Source organism: Typopeltis vanoorti, chromosome 12 (assembly GCF_054136105.1).
Source record: "Typopeltis vanoorti isolate ZY-2024b chromosome 12, IOZ_Tvanoo_1.0, whole genome shotgun sequence".
Classification (NCBI taxonomy): Eukaryota; Metazoa; Arthropoda; class Arachnida; order Uropygi; family Thelyphonidae; genus Typopeltis; species Typopeltis vanoorti.
This window is the reverse complement of record NC_143560.1, coordinates 92,753,869-92,777,366: the sequence shown is the minus strand read 5'-3', so window position 1 is coordinate 92,777,366 and position 23,498 is coordinate 92,753,869. Positions and strand designations below refer to the sequence as shown.

At 35.0% G+C, this 23,498-nt stretch overlaps 1 protein-coding gene across 1 annotated transcript in view; it reads right to left on the bottom strand.

Annotated features, from left to right (window-relative positions):
* LOC150101006 (venom factor-like) overlaps window positions 1-23,498 on the bottom strand; it is a 697,967-nt gene that overhangs the window by 195,943 nt on the left and 478,526 nt on the right. The window contains exons 30-31 of the mRNA XM_090401101.1: window positions 12,247-12,351; window positions 967-1,099 (exon numbers count right to left, since the gene is read on the bottom strand). Of these exons, the coding sequence (XP_090257227.1) occupies window positions 967-1,099; window positions 12,247-12,351 (238 nt within the window). The remainder of the gene's footprint in view (window positions 1-966; window positions 1,100-12,246; window positions 12,352-23,498) is intronic.

The window sequence follows — 23,498 nt, the reverse complement described above, 5'->3', positions numbered from 1 at the left end:
CTCAATCTGTCATTATATCCCCCAATCTTCTATGGATACTTTCTAATATATCCTCATCCCCATAAAAACCAGGTGAACAAATTACAACAATCTGTATGAAGTCATATAAAATGGAACCATAAACCCTTTATTTTTGCATGTCTGCACTCTCCACACCATTGCCATAATCTGGTGTAATGATTTCACAACCCTCTGCAATGTGATTCCTAAACTTCAGGTCCCTATCCACCAACTCCCAAATCTCTCATTTCCATTACTCCCTTCAAAATTTCTTTGCCAAGTAAATACTTTCCATCCCATCCTCACCTATCATATTTCAGAACCTTATGCTTCATAACACTGAACTGATAGTTCCATTCAATTGACACCCCATACAATCTATTTATTTGCATTCTCCTATGTTAGCCTCATAGGAGAATGGTTCTCATAGGAGAAACTTATTCCTCATTGTTCTTCCCAATTTTGCACCATATGTAAACATCTGCATATCTCCAGTTTATTTTAAACCTGTCTAAATTTCATTAATATACACCATCAATACAACTTTATATAAAAAAGATTGGCCTATAATTTATACCCTCAGCCTTCTTACCACCTTGGTGAAGTAGAACAATGTTATCCTCTTTTTCCTCCTTTGGGATTTATGTTGTCCAGAAACTCTGCTCTAGTAATCAAAAGTGGAACTTTTTCAAGCCACTTCAGGCCTCCAATAAGCAAGGTGGTGGTCTCACACAGGGCAATAAAATTCATCTCCCACCTTATTTTACAGGGATCATATAAGGCTTCAAAAAGGCAATTTTGAATGATTTAAAAAAATATACTCATCAAGTGTTTTTCAATCTGAAAATTCTAGACTTTTTAAGAAAGTACTCAGACTTCTTTGGACACATTTGATATGTCACATAATTCTGGATATAGCTCCCAACACAAACATTTAGCATAAACATTGTATTAGCATACACTAACCTAGTCTTTGTACATCAAGAGAACGGATAAGGTCAGCAGGAAACTGTGCAAAGTCTTCATCTTGAAATACATCCTGGATGACAGGAGGTGCTGGTTTTTCTTTTATTTCAGTAACATTAACGATAATATCAAACTGTAAAAGAAAATATATGTAATAATGATAACAATAATAATCTTAACTAATGAAAAATGTTTTGATAATTATGCAAAAAGAAATGCATAATTTGTATAGTTTCAAACATTTATGAAAAATGCCCCTATGCCATAGTCTGTTTTACAATCCAATATGGTTTTTTTAGCATACCAACTAATATTTAAACAGTACATAAATTTATTAAAAATTATTGCTGCTTTATGCATTTTGACTTCCATGCTGTGGTTGTTTTCAAGGATATACTTTATATACATCTATAATGTATGATACATCTCCAAGAATACATTCAAAAATATGTACTCTTTCTGAGTTCATGGTGAACTGAAATAGGGCTGAGATATCAGGAGGAAATTTGCTTGGATGAGGCCTAAGGTATCTTTGAGTAGGACATTTGTGAATAAGGAGACATCAAATCTGACCATCAGTGTGTTGGAGTGAGAATATTTCTATACTGGCTTTAAAGTGGACTGAGTTTTTTTAATGTGTGAAGGTGAGTTGCTTTATATTATGTGAGCACTTTGGCTAAAAGTTTGACTAATTTGTATGTGGGGGAATCAATGCCATCCACAACAGGACATAATGGTACATTTTGATAGGTTGCTTTTTGGTGGTTTAGCTCAAGTAAGAACACCAGCTAAATCCAGTCTGATATTGTTGCCAATATGGTTGGGAAAGTTGCAGATACCTCATTCCATCAGAATCATTATTAGTTCACTGGGGATCTTTTTCAGTTCTACAGTGAAGTTGTGACCACATGCGAGTACACTGATGACTTCAGAATAATGAATGACAGATTTATTACTATGTTGAGAAGTAGTTGAGGTTTGGAAGCCGAGTTCTTTTTTAAACTTTCAATTATGTAATGTGCCTCCATCGTATTCTTTGAAATTCCTTTTCTACTGAAGTATTCGAGATGTTGGAAAGAATTGTACAAAGTCGACATTCAGTGTAGCAGCAAGCTCGTCCTCTAGAGTACGAATAGCCTTATTGGTGTTAGCCAAGAGAACAGTGGTGGCAATCTGCTCTCACAGAAGAGCAAAACCAGTGTGTCTATCTATGTGGAGAGCCTTCAATGACATAAATCAGAGATTTAGTTTTACGCAGTTCAGGATTACATTTGTGATCACAAAAGCAGAAGATTTCAAGACAACTAAATCAATTAGCCTAGCCTCACAACTAGCTACAAAACACATAAGAAATTGGCATCTCTTATCTGCTCCACTAAAGACTAACAAGTTCCCCTTGACCTGCATGGAGTATACCAGGTAGGTCTAGGGGAAGTTCCTTGCAGTGCAAAGTCCTACTATTCTGAAACAGCCAATATTGAGATATCCAAACAGAAGGACTACATCCAATTCCATCAATACAGTCACTCAAGACTTGCTGACCATGCATTGGACGCCCACCACAGAATACACTGGAACAAGTCCACCATATTATCCCACACAACAAGTACAAGTATGAAAGATTATTCCTTGAATCAGCCCCAGCTCTGAAAAACTTCCCAAACCTCAACACTGTTTGCAAGTATGAAAGATTATTCCTTGAATCAGCCTCAGCTCTGAAAAACTTCCCAAACCTCAAAAAATTTGAGTGCATGAGACTGCCTCAAATTTGGGAAGTTTACATTCTAAAAGCATAAGTCCAACAGCCAAGACAATCCAATTTAGCCTGCTAGGAGGGCACTTTTAGGACTCCAGGACTGGCTTCAGTTGCCTTTCTTCAGCCTCATTCGCTTAGTGTTAGTGCCTATGTGCACATATTGTTTCGTGATTCCTGAAGATGGCAATGTAACATTGCTGAAATATAGGTAGTTATTAATTAAAGTTTTTATAATTAATAATAATAATAATTATTATTATTAAGAGAGACCTCCAGGGAGTCAGGGACTCATCACAATAGAGGCCACATACTACACACACCAGCTATCATACTTATTCTTGAATTCATTCTCACTGTTTGCACTTACAATATCCAACGGCAATCCATTCCAATCACACACCACCCTATGAGAGAAAAATCTAGTCCTAACCTATTCCCTAACTCTGTATCCACATCCATATGTATCCATATGCAAGCCCTATTCTTAGCAGCATTCATTCTCAGCTATCAAGGATGCCTTCATGTCCTTTCCCCACCCTCCATAAATTGAAAAATTCCATCAATTGAAATCCTGTATGACTCTTACAGAAGTCTGTAAATCTCAGTCATATCACCCCTCCTCCTGTTTGCAAGTGTCAGTAGTCTACAAATTCTCACTCTGTCTTAATAATCTTCATAATCAGTATTCCATAATCCTGATATGATTTTTAACACTCTCCTTTGCACTCTCTTCAATATATCAGAATCACAATGGAAACCAGACCTGCACACAACAGTCCAGGTGAGGTCTTATCAAAGCCTTGTAAAGAGGCAAAATGACATCCATATCTTTACATGTGAACATTAAATTCAGCATTGCAATTATCTTTTGAGGCTGTATTTGCAATCTTTGTTACATGGCCCCTGAACTTCAACTTCCTATCTACTAACACTCCAAGATTCCTAACCTCATCAGTTCCTCCTAGTATAATCCGACCAATATAATACCACATTGGATATCTACTCATGCCAAAGTGAATGACTTTACATTTACTGACATTGAACTGACATCCATTTTCCCATGTCCACAATTCCAGCAATTCAAATCATTCTGCAAGTACTGCATATCAGCAGCATTCCTGACTACCCTGCCTATCTTTGCATCATCAGCAAATAGCTGTATGTCACTTGTCAAATCCTTCCCAATATCATTAATGTAAATATTGAATAACAGTGGACCAAGCACTGATCCTTGTGGTAAACTACTTGTTAAATCTTGCAGATTCACATCGCCCGTATACCACTTTTTGATATCTGTCAGTCAGCCATCCTCTTATCCATGCTAATATTCTATAATCTAAACCCATATTCTCCAATTTATGCAACAGTCGTCCATGCTGTATTCTGTCAAAAGCCTTAGCAAAATTTGCCGGCCTGGTTGGCTGAGTGGTTAGCATATCCACTCTCTAGCCAAAAGGCTGTGGGTTTGAATCCACCGTGGGCATGGATGTTTGTGAAAATACTAGTGGTGGGCAGTAGATGCCGTTGGTGTAGTTGCAGTTCATTGAAGTTGGTGAATACAGAGTTGTAAAGCAAGTGCCCTCCCTCGATGAGTCTATGGACTTCCTGGAAGTGTCATGTAATAATAATAATAATAATATAATCCAAAAGTATCATGGTGTATCAACAGTAACATTGTTATAGAATGTGAACAAGTTGCTAAAACCTGACCATCCCTTAGTAAACCCATGTTGCTCATTGCAAAGTAGAGATTCACTGTCAACTCATTTCTGAATGTCACTGTTATTCAAAAGTTTAGGAGACAGCTTGGAACCATAGCAAGGAATCAGGTAGACAGGACATTATTAGAATTTATTAGAACTGATCAAGGAATTAACAATGCAATGCAGAAGAACAATTCATTATGGAGACAACATAAAGCAAATAGTAATAATCAGTTTCATGAGGACTATAAAGGTGACCTGGTTGGTAATAATAGAAGCAAGTAGATAAAAGAATGACTGCAGGATGATGATGATGATGATGACGATAATACTAGAGATATTCAATGAGCAGTTCATCAGGGTATGTTTTTTATCCTCATAAGTGTGACACTGTGATCCGTTTGAGTGTAGAGGACACTGTGAGGATAGAATGATGGGGAGAAAGCAGGACATCTAAGAAGAATTACACAAGTGATGTTGATGTAATATCAGTATGTGTCTTAAAAGTGTGTCACTGTGAGTTGAAGATAGGCTTGATAAATCTGCTGAATAAAAGTTTTGCAAAAAGGGTAAGTTCCAAAGAAGTGTCAAAAGAATTAATTTTTTTTTCCTTTACAAAGATAGATATCAGAAAATCTGTGCATGGGGTGGGAGAGAAAAGAAAAGTAATTAGTATGCCACAGAGGTCAGTTTTTTGATTCTGTTTAAACATGCTCGTTAATGATATCGGGATAGGATATGCAAATGAAACAAAGTTGAGAAGAGCTATGAGGAACAGAACATATGAAGTAACCTTACCAGAGGATCTGAGTGTGTGTGTGTGTGTGTGTTTTCCTCCCAATAGTAACCCTACCAGAAGGTAATTTATTCCTACATGCTCCATTGCATTACAATGCTTATATTACATGTAGCTCACAAGTACTGATTAACATTTATATTTATATTTTTGTATCAATTTTCATATTTACATTTATATTTTTATATATACATATATTAACACTATACAGTACAATTCACATAATATCAGTATTTATGTTAGATCACAAGAAGTGGAAGTTGATTTTATTAGCAAATTTAATTAATTCTATGTAATACTTTTCGATAAGTCTCTGTTTTGACATTGGCCACTTGTCTCCAGAAGTGATGATATGTTGTATTAGGGGCAGCCGGATGGAGTCCAATAGCTGACAGTCGTAAAGTATGTGGTCAACAGTCTGTTGAAGGTGTGTGGACTGCAGATGCATAATGGTGATTCCAGGATATGGAATCTGTGTAGATAGTGTCTTAGTTTTCTGTGTCCTGTTAGTAGCGTGGTTAAACCGTGTGTGTGTGTGTGAGAGAGAGAGAGAGAGAGAGAGAGAGTGAGTGGGCAAGAGAATGGAGGTCCCAGTTCATTATATTGCCAACTGTATGATAAAACTGGCTGAGAAATTATGAAGGAGGTGGAGGAGATAAGAAATCAGGGCATAATGATGAACAGAGATGTGAAGTTTAGTAGTCACCCTGCTAAAATAATTAGGACTTCACAATAAGATTATGATTATGGCAATGGTGAAGAAGATCTTGACATGTAGAAATAAAATGGTTTGGGTACATTGTATGAAATATTTATCAGGACACATATGAAACACAAGTGAGGCTTGTTGGTTTTCAAGGGGATGAGGATATATGTGTCACAAATACAGGAAAGTTAAAATATTTTGGACAAGTACAGGAATGTTAAAATATCTCAGAACAGTAATAGAAGGTAAAGTTCCTGGAAAAAGAGGAAGGGGTAGACCATCAATGAGATGGATGGATGGTGTGTAGAGTGACTGATCTTCAGAGAGTTGAGGCTGTCAGAAAAGCGTGCAACAGGACTACATGGCAAGGTCTGGTGTAGCACATAACTGAGTGACCATACAGCATCTGTAGATGCCCATCATAAAGTAAGCCAAATACTAGTAATTATTAGTGATATCATAAATCTTTTTCTCCCAAAAAAAAGATTGGAGAGAAAAAGATTTATGATATCACTAATAATTACTGGTAGTATTTGCTTACTTTATGATGGCATGACTATCTTTCTTTGTGAATCTTATTACATGATATAGTGCAAAAAAGCATTTTGTACATGCTTGCTTATATGGACTTCTCAGTCAAGAAAGGGTTTATGGGGAATTACAAAGCTGGTGATTATGACAAACTTAGGAGGCAGCTTGGAGCAGTGAAAGCAGAGATAAACTAAATAGGGATTAAATAGATGGGTAGCAATTTACATCAGGAACTGCAAAAAAAGAAAATACTGTGGAGAGAATATAAAAAAAAATGTGATCAGCATGCTTGTCTACAAATACAAAGCACAGGCAAGAACTGAGGTGAATGAAAAGAAGGTACTCAAAATGAAAATATCAATGTGAATACAGCAGCGGGATTAGATGGCATGTTCGCCATGTGCTATGTCAGCGATTTCAACCTTTTTCATAACACGGCACACCTAGACTAATTATTAAAATTGTGCAGCACACTAAAAATATATTCTTTTAATTTTTTTGATGATCTGGCAAAAAATAGGCATAATTTTGATTGATTTACACACAAGAAGATGGAGGACCAGACACTAATAAATAAATCTGCAAATTACAATTATTTCTTTCAATTAATTTGTTTTCATAAATCTCGCGGTACACCAGTTGAAAATCGCTGCGCTATGTGAATGTGCAAGAGAACTGATGGTGCCTCTTACCAAGCTGTTTAATGTAAGTCTCAGCTCCGGCAAGGTTCCAGAGATGCATGATAGAGATGAAATATCTCTGTCTTAGACAAGATATTGAAACGATTAAACCTATTGTTTAATTATTTCTCTTTGTACTGTAAATTATTAAACTGTAACATGAATTCTATCTGCATATCCTGCTATATGCTCTCAAAGCATATATTCTAGGACTAGTTTGTCTGTTTTGAGGAATGAATAACTACTACTTATGCATGAGACTAAAACTTTACCTTCAGTTGAAATGCCCTTATAAAAGGCTCTCCACCTACACTAGCTTTTTTCAATTATGCTTGCATAAATTCTTCCTGGAACACTCAGTAAGTAAACTGCTCTATAATTCTTATATTCAATTTTATTTTATTTTTTGTTTATAAACTATTGCAATGAGAGCTCTATGTCAATAATCTGGAATTTGATCTTTCTGATTAAGCCTTAGGAGGATAGCGAAGCATCCAAGGAATGTAGAGAACTGACTGAGGCTGCTAACTTCATCCTTACTTTCCTGTGGTTCACTCATAGTGAACCACAGGAAAGTAAGGATGAAGTTAGAGTCAGGATGAAGGTGGAGTTCAGAAAAATTTATTCTGAACTCCACCTAGATAGACCAAATTCCTGCTAGATACTAAACAAACCATATTCTATATTGACTTAAACCACAGACAATATGATGATACACTATAACTGAATGTTATGACAGATGAGGCATTACCTATTCGAACTAGGCTCATCCAGTTCTGATTCATTGTGGAATCAGAACATACAGTGAAAAGTTAAAGTTAACTAATGGAAAACAAGCACAAACCCATAAGAATGGAAAATAGGTACAATCGGCATAAGAAGCACTAATGGAAAAAGGTGAAGCTAGTGGAGGTACTATAAAAACACCACATCTATATAAATGTTATTACCAAGACATAAAAGAAGCTTGCCATTTATCTAATTTCTTAAAATGGCTGACAATTTAAAATAAAGTGATGTGGTAATTGGATACTGATACTTTTTTTTTATGCCTGTAGTCCCACAAAGAATACTAGTATGGAAGAAGTAAAGGAAGTCATTAGCAAGTGCAGTTGACATAAAGAAAAAAGAAATGCTAGTTCTTGTTGGAGACCTACGCAACTGAGCAGACAGGAATCCCATACATAGAGAAATATTTTGGAAAAATCTAAAGAAAACCAAGCAATGAAAGTACCTACTGAATTTTGGTTCAAGATTTGAACTGAATTATTAACATATTACAACATAAATTAGCATTATTTTAAAGGATTACATGGAGTCAGAAGATTCACCACAAACACTTACAAACCATAATACCTATCATACCTTGCTTCAAAAACATTCAGAATTGAATAAATTCATATGCAGAGTCAACAAATAAGAAAACAAAGTTATATTATTACTGATGGTTATATCTTCCAAGGAAATTTGAAATAAGAAGTGATCGTCATTTAGTTTTGAGCAGAATTTAAATTTTCTATGAATGTCACTTTGAAAAGAAAAATGTGTACAAACATTTTAAAATGAATTAGACAAGCAGCTTTTGAATATAAACTGTAGATTGAAGAATACAAATATTTCTGGAAAAAAAGTGTAGCAGTTTTTTGAAGAAATTTAGTGATTCAGCCAAGGAAACATGTAGTGAGGATATCTGCAAGCAGAATAAAATTCAAAACTTCAAAATCTCAAGTTAAAGAGGCACCCTTGCAATTAATGATGAATGCTCTTAGAAGCAAATAAATATGTGCCATAGAGAATACAGAAAGAAAAAAAAATGTAAGAAAGCTAAATTATATGTAATAGATGTTGAACATAGTCACAGGAAGAAAAGAAAATGCAAATATCAAGAAGATGCAGAATGTTTCGAAAAAAGGACTGAGGGTGATAAAGGTACAGATAAACTGAAGATAATGTGGTGTCTGAATTCTATTTGTCTGAAGTTTTATTCTGAAAAATTAAGATTCTAGATTTCCAGCAAGCATAACTGAACACTCAGAAAGGAAACTCCTCTATCATTCTCACATTCTGCTTTATTTCTCTTTTCCTGCTGGGTACTCTGAAAACATTCCCCTCCCAGTTGGCCTAGTGGTTAGCATATCCACTCTCCAGCCAAAAGAGGCTGTGAGTTCAAATGCCGCTGTGGACATCGATATTTGTCTGTGAAAATACTAGTGGTGGTGGACAGTAGATGGCATTAGTGTAGATGATGCAGTTCACTGTAGTTGGTGGAGACAGAGAACTGTAGAGTAGGTGCCCTCCCTTGATGAGCCTTCGAATTATTATTATTATGTTATACCTCCTTGGAGGTGTAACATAATAATAATAACAGTGATGATGATCCAAAATATTCCTTCTGATCAGTCTTTCTGAACTATGCAGCATAGTCACTGTAAAATTTTCATGCATACATTATTATCTATTCAAGCTGCCTTACCACATTTCAAAATTCTGATATATCCTGAAATGCTCATGACTACATTCCTTCTAGATGTTTTCTACCACTGTTATGTCTCAACTTATCACATTTAATAATATTTTCAGAGTAATTACTTCAGACAAGGAGAATTCAGATACCAGATTATCTTCTGTTTTTTCTGAAAGTTGGAATGTAATTAATCTGTATCATCCTAATTCCTTTTGAGACTAAGAAACATATTTGAGAGAAAGTTGAGGAAGAACAAATAAATGCATATGTTTATTTGTTCAAAGAAGAGTCAGTAGACACTAAACAGGGCCTATCAAACTGTCTATTTACTTTAAGCCACAAAAGGCAAGCGACTCTGGGAATATAACAAGAATTTGTATTTAAGCTGTACAGATAGGGATAAGCATATGATAATGTGCACAGTGAACAGATTTTAAAATGCAACAATTTTATTACAAAGTCATTACATCAATCAGCATGCAAAGTGAATAATGTGAATAGTGTGAATTTTCTAAGATGGTGCATTGCCATGAGTGTAACACATATGCAATGGTAATGTGAAAGATGTGAATATGGAAAGGATAAGCAAAAGAAGCAACCGAGTATGGGTATGCAGAAAGTGTGACATTCTAATGAACTAATATGGAATGGAAGCAGGTGAGAGTGATATTAAGAAACTGAGTAAGACTAACATCAAGAAATTGAGAAAAATGGCATCAAGACAGCAAATGTAACTGACACATGATAATGTGCATAAATGACAAAGTGATGCAGGACTTGAAAAGTTGGTGGACTCACCTGCTGCATAGGCAAGAAATAAAGCGCATGCAGATTGAAATTATGAATAGAAAGGTATGGGGGAAATCAAATGAAAGAAGGCTGAATGAAAGAAATAATGAATGATTCATAAGTGACACTACATGGGGCTTCAACTATTAATGGTATGATGAATGAGAAGATGCACAAGATTTGTTTTCCAGGAGGGAAAAGAAGCAGGATGAGACTGAAGCTGTAGTGGGGTCAGGAACAAATGATTTGGTTATGCAGAAGGAGAATGTGAGAATGGATATTAGGAGATTATTGAGGCAAGTGAAAGACAACAGCATGGTAGGAAAAGTAGTCAGGGTGTTGCCCAGGTATTACAGTGATAAGTTGAGATGGCAAGGAAAGACTATGAATGGTATGTTGTAGCAATATAAAGAGAAAGGAGTACAGTTTGAGAACAGGAATGAGTCTGAGGGGATGGATGGAATTGTTAAGAGTAATGGACTGCATTTAAATGGACCTGGTGTGAGTCAAGTGAAGAGGGGGCAGTTGATTCATTTAAGACCTTGTCTAAATAGGCATGAATTTCACTTAAATTCAAAATAGCAACCTGATTTGGAACCCAAGGCATACTTTTTACTCTCCATATTAACTACACTTTCTTTCATTATATAAGTTGCAAGTTTTATATTGGTTTAGATTGTTGCATTGGAAGCATGACAAAATGCTCATACTGAAAGTGCCATATACAGGGTGTTCGGGATAAATTTGACATATTTATAATTAATTATATTTTTCCGTAAGTTACATGTATTAACACACACTTCTCTTCATTTAAAAGTTTGGACCCTTCTTCATTCATATACAAGATGTCAGAAAGGATGGATAGCTGGAACCCACCTGAATCATGGAAGAGAATAACTTGTATCATGATGATTCGTGCCCGCCATCAAAATAAGGATATTACGACTGCTGCCCAATGCTCCCTGAATACAGTAAAAACAATCAGGCATGAACTAGAGACTTGCAATGGTGACTACGAGGATGTAGCAAGAAGAAAGATCCCTAGCAGACGATCTGATTGCGTTCGTACAGCAGAATTCCTCGCAAATCTGCAGGAACAGGTGTTGAAGAACCCTGGCATTGGAATTCGGGCTTTGTTCGTGGAGTTGCTAACTGTAGTCAAGCCCTGGATAACAAGGGTAGCCAATGGTAGGCCGTATGTATGGCAGCAGGATTCGGCCCCTTGCCACACCTCTGGGAAAAGTCAAAAATGGTTGTCTGAAAATTTCTACGACTTCACCAGTCCAAATGTTTGGCCTCCAAACTCCCCAGACCTTAACCCCATGGATTATTTTGTATGGGGCGCAGTTGAAAAAGACACCAATCGCACTTCCAGTAATACAAAAGCCCAGTTAATGGATAAAATTAAAACAGTTTTTGCGGCCCTTCCCAGGGAGACTGTAGCATCAGCTTGTTCGAGGTTCCGAAGCAGAATTGAAGCTGTGATCGATGCTAATGGTGGTTATTTTGAGTAAATCTTGTTGATAATATTGTAATTAACTCTGCCTGTAATGTTTTTTTGTCAATTCATTAAATTTAATAGATACAAAGAAGATTTTCTTTTTCCTTACGAAACTGTCAAATTTATCCCGAACACCCTGTATATTTCTGAAAAACAAATGTTCAGGAGGTTTCGAGTTAATTGAGAAAATAGCACTTGAAATTATTTTCTTTGTGGACAGGCAGCATTAATATTTATTTTAAATAATTTACGACTGTGTATAAAAGTTGGAATAAAAATAGCAGTAATATAAATAATAACATTCATAATAGAAATTTCATATAAAATTTCACAACTCAACGTTGCTTACATTACCTTGCAGAGTTTATCCTCCATCACATTATAGCGCATTTTAACTGATAACAAGCCAATTCCTTGTCCTTTAGTTGTGAAAAATAAAGTGCCACCAACTTTATTCACCTGAATAAAAAATTCTATATTAATAATTTTCAGGCATATGTAATGTTTTAAATCTGAAACTAACATCATATTCAAAATATGTTCATTTCATGCTTAAAAGAAAATCTGTCATCTAGATTTCCCAAAGATAATGAAACACTGTGAAGAAAGGATTAAGAACAGTAACCAAAGTAAATTCATGCTGGTCAATGGAATATTATTTCTGAGAAATGACTAAGGTAGTAGTTACTTTAAATACTGGAAGAAGAAAGGAAATAAGTTGGAGAAAGGATCATATTGAACTGATGCAGAAGAGATTTTTCTTTCTACATTCATTTGAATAAGATCATGGCAAGGTTCTTAAATTAGTTTCTTAATTAGTTGTCCACACTAGGAAATAATTCACTGAGGTCCAATTTTTTTTAGGAACTATATCTTAATGATTTGTTAACATTTGTGAGATAACAATCAATTCAGAGAATAACACTGATTAAAAAAAAAATAATAAAAAATAATAATAAAATAAAATTTAATAGCTTATTATATATAGATAATCATGTTGATGCATATCACAGTTTTTTGCATCTTCAGGATTAATAACTGTACAAGCCAAATAACTGCATAGATTTAGTTGGTTGGGTTTCTTGTCGATGAGAAAGTGGTGGAGAGGATCCAGAAGTGAGTGATCAAGATGATGCTGACATGACTATGAAATGCTTCCTTTAAGGAGTTAATTCTTGTGAGTTAAAAAATTTTATTCAACAGACATAAAAAAAAAGGAGATATGATAGTAATATCTATTATTTCTGAGAAATGACTAAGGTAGTAGTTACTTTAAATACTGGAAGAAGAAAGGAAATAAGTTGGAGAAAGGATCATATTGAACTGATGCAGAAGAGATTTTTCTTTCTACATTTATTTGAATAAGATCATGGCAAGGTTCTTAAATTAGTTTCTTAATTAATTAGTTGTCCACACTAGGAAATAATTCACTGAGGTCCAATTTTTTTTAGGAACTATATCTTAAAGATTTGTTAACATTTGTGAGATAACAATCAATTCAGAGAATAACACTGATTAAAAAAAAATAATAATAAAAAATAATAATAAAATAAAATTTAATAGCTTATTATATATAGATAATCATGTTGATGCATATTACAGTTTTTTGCATCTTCAGGATTAATAACTGTACAAGCCAAATAACTGCATAGATTTAGTTGGTTGGGTTTCTTGTCGATGAGAAAGTGGTGGAGAGGATCCAGAAGTGAGTGATCAAGATGATGCTGACATGACTATGAAATGCTTCCTTTAAGGAGTTAATTCTTGTGAGTTAAAAAATTTTATTCAACAGACATAAAAAAAAGGAGATATGATAGTAATATCTAAGTTATCAGTTGTTATATAGGTTAAACCAGTGGTTCTTAAAGTGTGGATTGATCCCTCAGTGGGTCGTAAAAAAGATTCTAGGGTTCACAGTAGACTTTGATAAATGTGAGTCAAGTAAATATTTAATATAAAACTATTGAAAATATTATACACTAAAACCTTTCATTCTGCCTTTTATAATTTAATTACATAATATTAAATATAACTGTTGAGTGCTTTTTTTTTTTGCAATAACTACCCAACATTGTTCATTATTTCTATTTCTCATTTTCTTTAAAATTACTCAAAAACTGAGACTTGAGTATTAAAAACCTAACTTAACCAGTAATTTTTATTATTATTATTATTATTAACTGACACCTCCAAGGAGTCCAAGGACTCATTGAGGGAGGGGCCCCTACTCTACAGCTCTCCATCTGCACCAACATCATCTACCGCCAACCACCACCACTAGTATTTTCACAAGGCAATCACAAACATCCATGCCCATGGCGGGTTTCGAATCTGCAGCCTTTTGGCTAGAGAACAGATACGCTAACCACTCGGCCAACCAAGCCATTTTATTTATTTATTTTATTTTAATATTAATCCCATACACAAGAGGTTGAAAGACCTATAAGCACATCAGTGCTGTGTCTGGGGATGTATAGGTGAGGAGTCAGAAGTGTATTGTTTTTTTTTTTTTTCCCAAAAATTTCCAAACAACTACAACCTGAGTTGCAGGTTGTAGTTTGGAAATACCTCTTGCAGTAGGCTGTTTCTGAGGACAGAGGTAAACAGAATAAAAGAGAAAAAGTAAGTTCAGTGTGTTTGCAGTTGTACAGAGGGGCCCTAGGTAGTTGCTGCTCTATTAACAGGTGCAACTGAAAGTGAAGGAATGATGGTTGCCAGTTCAGTGAAGCATTGACTATTGAAATACCTGTAGAAGAGACACAGAGCCTAGACACTTACACCATTTTGTTGAGAGGGAGTGATAGGAAAGTTTGTGAATGTATCTGCCTATGTAAGTGGGTTTCCTATATACTGAAAAGGATAGGTTACCATTAGGTAGGTAGGTGACCAAGGTGTTTAAGAAAGGTCAGACTATTATTAGTTTCCATTTCCATTCTAAATTGGATTCTAGGGTGAAAACTATTGAGGTGACATAGAAATGTCACCTCAATAGTCTTCACCCTAGAATCCAATTTTCACTTGGTAATACCATAAATTAAAGATGCCAAGAAATTATATTCTTGGTTTCATCCTTTATCCAAGTGTAAGTAAACAAAGTTTGCGTGTGAAATCACTTCACAACTGGGTTACTTGTATATAGAGGATAAAGACTTCTATTGCCTTAGTATCCCATAATACCTTGAACATATCCTTACAGACATGTGTAATGCTATGCATTATGGGAAGGGACACTACCCAGACCAGTTTCAACCTTTATTGAGGTAAAAAAGTAAAGGGTTGCTCATCAAAAGCCCAGAGTAGTTAGTATAGGGGGAAGAGAGCCCGATAATATTAGGAGATAAAAAAGACAGATAGGTAGCATGAGAGATAGAGAAAACGCCTCAGCTCTTTTATATCATCATATAGCCAAAGGCTATCAGTTTTTCTTTTTCACCAATCTCATATAGATGAACAACCAAAAGACAATTGAAACTAAAGCGCAAAGATGACTGATACCCAGGTGGTTAGCCACGTCTGGGTTAACTGCCCTGAGTTGGCCTTCTCTGCCTGGGACTGCTCTTCAGTCATCTCTGCAACTGACTATAAGACCACATTGAATTAAGAGGATGGGACTATTTAAAAAACCTCTCATAGCAAGAATAGATAGAATATTATCTCTACCTGGTGAATACTTCATAATGTGGGTGGCCTACACCATCTAGCAATACATCTGATATCTCTGAGAATGCTTCTTTCTAAATACAAAAAACATCTCACTGAGCAATAAAATTTCCGCAATGCAACATTATATTATAAAGCATTTGGATGCCATATTGCTGTTTTTTAAATCATGTTTCTCTCTAACCTTCCATAAATGGTATTTTAATTCATTAATTATAAAAATCAAAATTCTCTTCCCATTGCTGACAGGTGGTGGGTATTGTAAAAAAATAGCCTGTTCTGTTGTAAATAATGGAATGCCCAATACATTACATAATCTGTTTCAAATACGTAGGGCAGAAGGGCAACTGTAGAATGCATGTTCTACTGTTTCCAATCGGTAACAGACGTCACAGGTTGGAACTCCAATGTTAAAGTGCTTCCAGTTGATGGTGTCGACTGGAAGGCAGCCATATGCAATTCTCCAAGCATGATTCCTTCCTGTTAGGATACCCTTGGAACTTCATCAAGTTATGAAACAAAATATTGTTGTCAGCATCCAACTGTGAAACTTCACAGTGAAAGAGATTAAAGATTTCTTAATACCAAATTTTACTTTTCTTTAATGGAAAGAATGTAAATTCCAGAGCGTTTTAGTAGTTTAAGAGTTAAGCACAGAGTGTTGTAGTATTCAGGAACAATCTCAGCCTATATAATCATTAATTCCAAACAGGGGAAGATGAAAACCCAAGTAGTACTGGAGAAAATCTGCACATGTGTGATTAGTCTGCAATATTTTATGGATTTTAGAAGCTGTATTGCTTAAATAGCAGAATCTTAAAACTGGAAGTTCAAAGTCTCCATGCTTTGTTGATAGTTGAAGAAATTCCTTTTTAACTTCTTGGTATTGGCTGGACCAAAAAAAAATGCACAGGTTAACAATATAGTTGCTTTTCATCAGCTTCTGTAATGATTGCAATATTTATTATGTGCAACTGAGCAGGAAAGATTATGGTTTTGAGTACTATGGCTTTAGGAGAAAAGGAGAGGGAACCTATTTTCCAGTCTTTTAACATTTCCAAGTTCTTGTATATACGAAGGTGGCCTGAAAAGTTATCAGCCTAACAATAAAAAAACGAATTTATAATTTCAAAATTATTTTCAACATAATCTCTCTTAAGACTAATACGTTTATTCCAGCAATGCTCCAGCGCCATTATCCTGTCCCTGTAGTGGTTCTTAGTAAGATCTGCAAAATACCCCTCTACAGCTGCATTCATCTCTTGATTCGAAGAAAAATGCTGACCAGCAAGGAAGAGTTTTAGTTTTGGGAACAGATAGAAGTCAGAGGGAGCAAAATCTGGGGAACAGGATGGATGTCCCAACAATTCATAGTGCATATCCCTTAATTTTCTCATTGCCAAACACCTTTGTGGGCAGGTGCATCGTCCTGATGAAAGATGATTTTTTTTCTTCTGCAAACCGGGTCTTTTCTCATGAAATTTTTCATCTAGTCTGGTTAAAAGATTGGAATAATATTCCTTGGCTATTGTTTTACCCTTTTCAAGATAATTAATAAATAAAATGCCTTTAGCATCCCAAAACACAAATGCCATGAACTTTCCTGCTGATGGAAACCGACTTTGTCTTCTTTGGAGCCTGAACAACTAGCTTCTGTCCACTGTTTTGACTGCTGTTTGGATTCTGGTGTGTAATGGTGAATCCAAATCTCATCCATAGTAATAAATCGACACACAAAATCAGTTTTTTTCTAGTTAAAATGCTCCAAGCACTGTTCAGAGATTGTCATGCGAGTGTGTTTTTGATCTGCTGTGTGGAAGCCCAGCACCCATCTTGCACAAAACTTTTTCATTTGCAATTCTTCATGCAAAATATATCTTACACATTCTTTTGAAATGCCTGTAGTTTAAGCAATTTCAAGCACTTTGACTCACTGGTCATCCAATACCATATCCTGCACTTGATCAATGATTTCTGGTGTTGTTACACTTTTTGGGTGTCCTTCACATGGATCATCTTTAAGGCTGATAAGGCCACATTGAAACTTCGCGGCCCATTTCTTACTTGTCAAAAACGAAGGAGAAAAGTGGCCATAAAGTTTTATGAACTTCAAATGAATTTTTTTTGGAGTTAAACCTTCTTTTACAAAGAATTTTATAACCACACGATACTCAATTTTATCCATTTCAAGGGATACAAACAACATTTTTGCTTCAGACAGCTGTATAAAACAAACTACTTGATAGAATGACTTGCAATTTCACATGGATGCTTATGACAGATGCACCAACTTAGAAAAAAAAATCTTGCCAATAGTGTTGCCATCTTTGGTAGAGGTAGAGAACTTTTCAGACGACCCTCGTAAGTTCTTGGACTGGTAATATTGGATAAGTGGAGAAAGGAATTCCAAGTAAAATGAGGAGTTCTCTCTTAGATGTTAGTCCAAAAGAATGCCTCTAAGATTCCACTTTCCATAACTTTTAATTTTATCTTGTCTGCATTAATAATTAATCCACTGCTTTTTCTGAATTTTTCCAAAATACCAAAATATATTGTATATATGGAATCATTATCCTTCAAGGTTCCCACTACATCATCGTCATATGCTAATACCTTCTTTTCCTTTATAGTGGATGGAACTGTTATTCCTTGCACAGCATGTGTATTGTTGACTTGTTGTAAGAAAGGTTCAAGAACCAATGCAAAGAACAGTGGACTGAGAGGACAACATTGCTCGACTCCTTTTCGAATTTTTACCAGGCATGACAGGAACCCACTAACTAGGAGGAGGGGGGTTGAATTGGCATAGGCTCCTTTGATAACAGATAGCAGTTTTCTACCTACACCAATTTGATGGAGGATGTGGAATAGAAAGGGATGATGAACATTATCAAATGCTTTAGTAAGGTCTACAGATAGCACTACCATCGACTGCTTTTTCGTGTTAACTAAGCGGATTAGATCACGTAGCAGAAATTGATTAAATTTTACTGCTTGACCTGGTACTCTATACATGTGTGCTTTTAATTATGTATCTCATTCCAACTTTGAGCCTGTTATTGATAATGCAGAAAAATATTTGTAGTCAGTATTAGATAGAGAAATAGGTCTCCAGCTGCTGATTAAGGTGTGTTCTCTATTAGGTTTAGGAATGAGGACAGTATGGCTTGCTACAAATTCATTTGGTATGTGTCCTGATGAGAGAAAAGAATTAAGTAGTGTAACTAGAATGGGAAGAATAAAATCCCAGGCCTTGCGATAAAGTTCTATCCCTAGATCATCAGGTCCTGGGGATTTTCTTGTCTGGCATTCTTTATAGGCTGTGGTAACTTCAGATGCTGTAATGGGTCTGTCAAGCCCATCTTAGATATGAACATGGGGTTGACAGACCAATTACAGCAACTGAAGTTACCACAGCCTATAAAGAATGCCAGACAAGAAAATCCCCAGGACCTAATGATCTAGGGATAGAACTTTATCATGAGGCCTGGGATTTTATTCTTCTCATTCTAGTTAATGAAAGCCATTAATGTTCCAAGAGTTATAATTTCCACCAGTACTATTGTCTTCAAACAGATTTTCATAGTGTTTTTGAAAGGGGTCAAGGATCTCTTGAGTTGTGAACATGTCTTCTCCATCAATGCAGATTTGAGTGATAGTCCTTTGTTTGCGAAATTTTGTGAATTTTCTATTGAAGAATGCAGCTGAAGGGCTATCTGCTAAGCTGTTGGTATTCTTATCTTAAAATTTCTTTCTTCTACTTGTTTCTGCCTTTCCAATTCTATCTCTATGTTAAAGTTTCTAATGATGTTGCTACATTCTATATCATTGCACTGGTTTGTTATGAACCAGCTTCTCTCTTTATACAATCTTTCAAGATCTGTATACAGAATATGGTTGAAAAGATCAATGGAAAATTTGGTGGAAGTCTCCATGGTCCAGAACAGATCTCTACTTTTTCCATGCAGTGGAACTTAAGCAGAACTAGATTATGATCTGACATGTTCATGTCAAGATGTTTTATCTAAATTATCCTATTTATAAGGGAAGAAGAGATATAAATTTGATCAATACCAGTACCAATACCTTGATTCATCTACATGTAAGCCTGGAGATTAGGATTGCAAATCTTCCATGTGTCTGCTAGTTGAGCATCATCAAGACGTTTTTAACTGTGCATAACCCACTTTTCCAATCCTGGGGTGTCCTCCAAGTTTGTTTAATGTAGGATTTTCAATACAATTCCAGTCTCCAGCTGCTATGATGTGAGCATGTATAAATATGGCTACAATTCCTGGAAGAATTTTCATCTAACTGTTCCATTGGATGCAGCATAATCATTAATAAACCTTATTACACCTTCACAATATTTCCAATCTATTGACAAGATTCTCTCTTTGGATATTACCAAATGACCCAATGAGGGGGGGGGGGGGGGGCAAGAATAAGAACTCCTACTCCGGCCCTGTTAAATCTTCCATAGCTCCAATAAGAAAGAAGTGGATATCTATCTTTTAAACTTTTTATATCTTTATATCTGCTGAAGTATGTTTCTTGATGAAACAAAAACCTGATATTATGGCATAGCATAAGTTTCCATATAGTTTCTTGTTTAATTTGCCTGTGGAATCTTCGTACATTTAATGAAGCAATGCAGAAAGGAGATACTATGATTAATGAAGTGTCACTGGTAAGTCTTTAACTTCTAAATTTTGGATGAACCTGATGAGGTCTTCAATCTGTGAAGAAGCAATTGTGTAACCTGCTTCTTGTAAATTGTTTTCCAGTTTTTCACAGTTGCTTTCTATTATTTCAATTTCATGCCTATCATTCTTGATTTGGAAGCTAGTTATTTTCTTTTCATGTAGATGATAACTACTGAGAAAACTTTGAATCAGTAAAGTTTATTATATTTTCTTTAATTCTATCTCTTACTTTCTCTTTATTAGCATGAGTTGGTTCTTCATAATCCATAAACTCTTTTGAGCCTGAAGGGTTTTCATTTGATGAACCACAGCCTTCTCTATCTTTACATTTTTTATTACTTCTTTTTCTTTTAGATGTAGTTTCTTTTTTAATTTTTTTTTGTTTATCTTCAAATTTTTTTTATTAATTCGTGTTTCCTTTTTGATGATCATATGGTCTCATCAGCGGGAGCTAGATCCAGAGGTGATACCAAGGTTGAAGTAATGCAGAAGTAGTATTTCCATATAAAAGTAGCCAAAAGATGTCACAACTTATCATTAAAATACTCTGGATTAGAGACAGATGTTGAAATTTTTTTCACTTGGTTATACTATAAATTAAAGATGCCAAGAAATTATAATCTTCTTCCTTTATCCAAGTTGGTGGGTGAAGTCACTTCATGACTGGGCTACTTGTATACAGAGGATAAGGACTTCACATCAGTTAGCTACTTGTATATGGAAATATGACTTTTGCATTATTTCGACCTTGGTATCACCTCTGGGTCTGGTTCCTACTGATGAGACTTCAAACTTCTTGGTATCACCAGAGGTGATAACAAGGTTGACCTTGGTATGAATATAACTTCTTCTTGGTATACACAAGTAGCTCAGTCATGAAGTTACTTCACATGGAAACATTGTTTGCTTATGCTTGGATAAAGGATGAAACCAAGAATATAATTTCTTGGCATCTTTAATTTATAGTATAACTAAGTGAAAAAAAAAAAAAATACTTTCAACATTGTGCTCATCGATGTTAAAACTATAATCCTATCCATGAGAAAAGCCTATTTAAATCTTTCTTAAGGGAATTAACCATCAGCAATGGCCATTATAATTCTTCCCAACTTTATATCATTAGCAAATTACTAAAGATCCTAAGTTAATGCACATGAAATATCAGTAACAAACAAATTCCCCAGAGACTTGCAATTGCAAGTACAAGCTTGGCACACCTGGGTAACCTGAGCTAAGTATGGCCTCCTTCACTCTTTTAGCCATATTTCTTTCCTATCTTGTTCTTCGTCTTGATCCCTCTTTCATCTTCTCTATTAGCATCTATAGAAGAGGACACAATACTATAATCTTTACTATCCTAATTTCTAACTTTGGAGGGGTTCCTCCACTCTCCCCTGAAGCTATTAGAGATCAAGGGCTAAGGGGAATTTAATTTTCCTTTAATAACCACTAACCAAGGCAAGCTTGAGGATCTTAACCTTAAGGTGATAGCCCCACCATCAAGCTAGACTGCAGGAGGCCAGTAACCCTCCCCCCCCTTCAGTTGAACTGAAACTCACTAAAAAGACTCAAGACCGGTTGGAGAACAGTATGATTTGGACATGGATACAAAAATGGAAAAAGAAGATATCTAATATTTGGAAGCTAGCAACATGCAACGTTAGAAGTTGTTGGATTCTGATTATGTAGAAATTAGAATAAATGTTATTTGATTCAGAATCCAACATGATTTTCCGTCACAAGAATTACATTTGTAAATATTATTTAATGTAAATAACATAAATTATAATTTGATATCATATAACTACCTTAATTATATGAAATATTTAATTATTTAATCAAAGGAATGTGTTAATGATAATAAGACTCTGTATTAAATATTATTAAGCTATTTTATTTATTGTTATGTCAATATTATAAGAACTTATGTTTGCAATTTAACTGCGCATTTATTGAAAAGCAAATATTCTAATTATTCCTACTTTGTGAAAGCTTAACGTTATGTAATAACTCAATGTAGTAGTATAGCCTAATGTAACATTGGCAAGAATATTTACGTTTATCGGTTGTCATAGAGCCGCGTGAAATAAACAAGCGCGAGTGGAACAGAGCGTGGGCTAAATAAAGAAGAGAAAATATACAGAAGGTAAGGGAGTCGGAACAGAATTTTGGAAGTAAAAAGTAGCAAGGGGATAAACTAGAGAAGTAGAAGTAAATAAAGGGTTCTTAAGAGTAGGAGTTAAGTGGATATTTTTTTTTATAAGTGAGCAAGGACGAAACGAATTTTATAGTTAGCTGAAAGTGTAATCAGCAGTAATAATAAAAAGGAAATTAATGCTACAATCGGATAAAATAAAAAGCTGGACGTTTAAGGAAGAATTCAGAATGAACCCGGCAATTCTAGAATTGTGGCTTATTTCCGATTTGCCCTAAAAAGAACCTCACAGCGTTTTAATTAGTTTATGAGTGGTAACGACGATAGTTGAAGTACCCTGTAATTGATGTCTAGAATTCTGAAGTGCATTTGATAGTGCTTTAAGTATAACTGTGGATAAGTCTTGTTGATGTGTTTTTTTTAAGTAAGATAAATAAATTCCAAAAGTTTGCTCACAACATAAGTGATGTACTAGGAACTATTTCCGGTAAGGTTTATCATAGTGTATTATTTCAATGCTTGAAGAATTGTTAATTACTCTATGCTTAATGCTACTTTAACTGTGGAAACTCTTCGTGAATGAAAGTTGGAGATAAGAATTGTTTGAAAGATATTTTCAGCTATTTGTGCCTGTGATATTTTGAACTTATAGCATGACTGAGAATTGTGTGAAAACTGACTAGATTGGATGTTCTGTTTATTTAATTAAATGCAGAAACTTTGTATCCCAGAAGCTGAGAAAGTGCATGTGAAGACGTGGAAGATTGTGCTATTGTGATTATCTAAACTTAATGTTTGACTTGTTTCTAGTATAAAAAAATTAGAAGTAAAATCTATGTATGTGTTATATTACCTATATTAAATGTTTCATTTGTTAATCCAATTGTATTTGCCTGAATTTCTTTTTACTGCACCGTTCACAAAAATTCGAATCTAGCGGGAATCCCAGAAAGAAAATAAATACTTCGGCCTGATTGAATGAAAAGACTGCTAACTAACCTTAAATTGATCCTACTATTTCATATAGACTTATCTAAGGATAGAGTGGTGCAGTATAATAGAAATTTCTCTACCCTTGGATTAGT